The sequence below is a fragment of the Equus asinus genome, chromosome X (genome assembly GCF_041296235.1).
Source record: "Equus asinus isolate D_3611 breed Donkey chromosome X, EquAss-T2T_v2, whole genome shotgun sequence".
In the NCBI taxonomy this organism is placed as follows: domain Eukaryota; kingdom Metazoa; phylum Chordata; class Mammalia; order Perissodactyla; family Equidae; genus Equus; species Equus asinus.
The window spans coordinates 59,230,607-59,233,979 of NC_091820.1; the positions used below are offsets into that span (position 1 = coordinate 59,230,607).

General features: G+C 42.4%; 1 protein-coding gene across 1 annotated transcript; it reads left to right on the forward strand.

Annotated features, from left to right (window-relative positions):
• The first annotated feature begins 330 nt into the window (after nucleotides 1–330).
• On the forward strand, nucleotides 331–843 carry ZCCHC13 (zinc finger CCHC-type containing 13). Its single transcript, XM_044763798.2, has one exon. It carries the CDS (start codon nucleotides 331–333, stop codon nucleotides 841–843), a length of 513 nt encoding a protein of 170 aa, XP_044619733.1.
• Nucleotides 844–3,373: the final 2,530 nt, after the last annotated feature.

Genomic DNA, 3,373 nt, shown 5'->3' on the forward strand with positions numbered 1-3,373 from the left:
AAGGCCTAAGTCTTTATACGAAATCCTACGGGGCCCGTAATCTGAACAGGGAGGGATTCGAACTGGATTTAACGACCCAAGTGTTTATTTTTTAACAAATGGAAAACACCACCTCTCAGCCGTGCTTTCACCTTTAAGGATAAGAGGAAAACCAGGCGAGAGAGGCAGCTGGACCGCCTGTGACACGTGAATGAGGCCGTGTGCAAACCTGTGTGACGTCGCTGAGGCCCCTAGAGAAAAACGGCCACTTCTCTCTCAGCCACCTATGGGAGTAGCGCCGGGGCCTCCGGGCAGCGGTAGACCCGCACACCTGAAGATCTCACCGCAGCCATGAGCAGTAAGGACTGCTTCAAGGGTGGACGCTCTGGCCACTGGGCCCGGGGATGCCCTAGAGGAGGAGCTCAAGGGCGCGGAGCTAGAGGCCGTGGCAGAGGTTCTCAGGGCACTTCCACCACCCTACCTGACATCTGTTACCGCTGCGGTGAGTCTGGTCATCATGCTAGGGACTGTCACCTTCTTGAGAACATCTGCTACAACTGTGGGAGAAGTGGCCACATTGCCAAAGACTGTACGGAGCCTAAGCGAGAGAGGGAGCAGTGCTGTTACACTTGTGGCAGACGAGGCCATCTGGCTCGCGATTGTGACCGTCAGGAACAGCAAAAGTGTTACTCTTGCGGCGAATTAGGCCACTTTCAGAAAGACTGTACCCAAGTCAAGTGCTACCGGTGTGGCGAGACCGGCCACGTGGCCATCAACTGTAGCAAGAAGAACAAGGTCAATTGCTACCGCTGTGGCAAGTCCGGACATCTAGCCCGGGAATGCCCCACTGAGGCTACCGCTTAGTTTTTTTCCTTTGTCCTCCCCTCCTTTTGCTGATTGATAATTATATTATTTTCTCTGAAACCTCTTCACTGACCAGAGGTTCACAGATAGAGGCTACTCCCAGGCTAGTGAGCATTAATTACCGTGTTAAAGGAGAAAACAGCTGGAAAAAAATCTCAAAAAAAGTTATTCACTTTTAGATGTCTTATAATTAATGTGTTTCTGTGCCACTGGAGAATCTGGTTATTGAACAGTCATTCTGAACATTAGGCAGCTTCTAGGTCTTTGGACGTCTTTTGATTTAACATTTAACAGCTACTGTGTTCCAGCCACTATTGGAGGATTTGGGACTACGTCAGTGAACAAATCAGACCAAGTTTGAGAACACAGGCCTAGAATCTATTAACAAGTAAAACAGCGTGTCAGATGAAGATAAATTGCTATGGAGAAAAACAACACCAGGGAAAAGCATAGTGAGTGTGTACGGAGGGGACAAATGGTTCTGTCTTAGATACAAAAGGCACCCTGAGGAGGTGGCAGTTCCTCAGAGACTCATCACCCAAATAAAGCTGATTCTAGAAATGTCTATGACCTTGCCAAAGTGACTTTAATTTTATTATATGTCGATTGCTTTGAATTATCTGACCACATCAGCTTTTAAATAACACCGAAAGACATCACTATCTGGCCCTACATAAAGTGTATAGTTTAATGAAAATAAACCAGAAAAATATGTATAATGTGTGTAAGTAGCTTTGAGAGAGAGAGCAATGAGGAAAAATTGACCAAACAAAAAACCTTAGGAGCAAACTGTGGACATAAAGATATCAGCGACAAAGTTTGGACTTACATATTTTTAACAATCTAAGAAAACAGGTATAACCACTAAGATTAAACATAGATTGGGGCTTTGGTAATTTCAATAATACACATTTTCACAGATACAAAAATCATATTTATATTTAGGAGTTTGTGAAAAATGTATTTTCACAGATATAAAAATGTTCAGTTTTATATGCTGGCATTTTAAAATATCAGATCTGGAAAACAAGTGAAGTTCTATAAAATAGAAAAGGCACTTTTAAACTCTAAAACTTGGTATGGGGAGGTAGCTATTGTGGCAAGCAAAATTTGAAGTTGTAATGAAAAATGATTTAGAAAATGACAATACTACACATCAAACCTAGGATGTGATAGAATTTATAACAGAAAGGATAGTGTAGAGGGTACAATTTTTGGTCCATAAACTCAAATGGTCAAAGAAATGTAACTGATCTTATAACTGAAGCCACATTCTTTTATGAACCTCCATAAGAATTGACGTGTAATCCTTCATTCCCATCTGAACGATCCTTTCAATTTAGCTGAGTTTCAACATCTGTGACCCTCTTGGGCTCCTAAAAATTGATTTGGTTACTTGCTGTGCTGTGTCAACAAGACACTCCCAGCCCCTAAACAAATTCTCGAGTCTTGTCAGAGTGCTGAACTCTATTTAGGAAAGGACAAACACAGGACTCTGCTTTTGAATCCTCCCAAACCATCTGGAGTTTCGTTTCCCATGCCCTCAAGAATTTGGCCCAGAATTGGAGGGGGAAATGAGGCTACATCTCTGTATTAAGGATACACCTAGCATTTAAGTTCTCCTTACATTCCCTCTAGGCAACCTTTTCTAGTCTCAGACAAAGCGAAGTCTTATTTTGATTCATCAGTATTCCTGTGCCAGAAGTTACAAAATGGTGTTGCTGCCCAAGGTGGGAGTCGTCTGCTCACGGCAAGACATGCCAATAGTGGAGAGGCAAGTTGGTAGCAGAGAATTTTATTACAGCTTGCCAGCAAGGGGGAAGATGGCTGACTAATGTCCGAAAGAAACATCTTCCAGAACAAAGACTACAGGCCAGTTTTTTTTTTTATTATTATTGCAGTAGCATTGGTTTATAACATTATATAAATTTTGGGTGTACATCATTATATTTTGATTTCTGTGTAGATTACATCAAGTTCACCACCCAAAGACTAATTACACTCCATCACCATACACATGTGGGTGATTACTCCTACAGGCCAGTTATATAGGGGGCTGGTCTTTGGGTGGGGGAGGTATCTGGTCTCCAAGTAGAAGCAGCCATCTGATCTCTGGGTGGGGCCAGACATCTGGTCTTAGTTCCTGATAGTCTTTTGTTTTACTGAATGTACATCAGAGACAAGAGCAACACCCTGTACCCAGATCTTTCAGTTGTCATTGATGATGGCTATCAGCATAGACTCTCTGCCTGGGGGTCATCACATTCCTAATGAACTCAAAAGAACAAAGTTATCAAAATTATCAACTTATTGCAGCTGGGAGAGGCCATAAAATCTACAGAGCATATATTTCTCCTGGAGGGTGCGTATCTAGCTGGGTTAGTTAATCAGAGGTCATTCAAAATTACAATATCAGTTTTTTTCTACAATATGGCTTCCCTTATGTCAACCTTGTGTTGAGCCAGTATCAATGGTAGCCTTCTTACTGAATCAGGTCCACAATACATTTAGTTTGACCCACACATTGTTT

Coding starts and splice junctions, on each gene's coding strand:
- ZCCHC13 (XM_044763798.2), top strand. CDS start 331: ATGAGCAGTAAGGACTGCTTCAAGGGTGGACGCTCTGGCCACTGGGCC.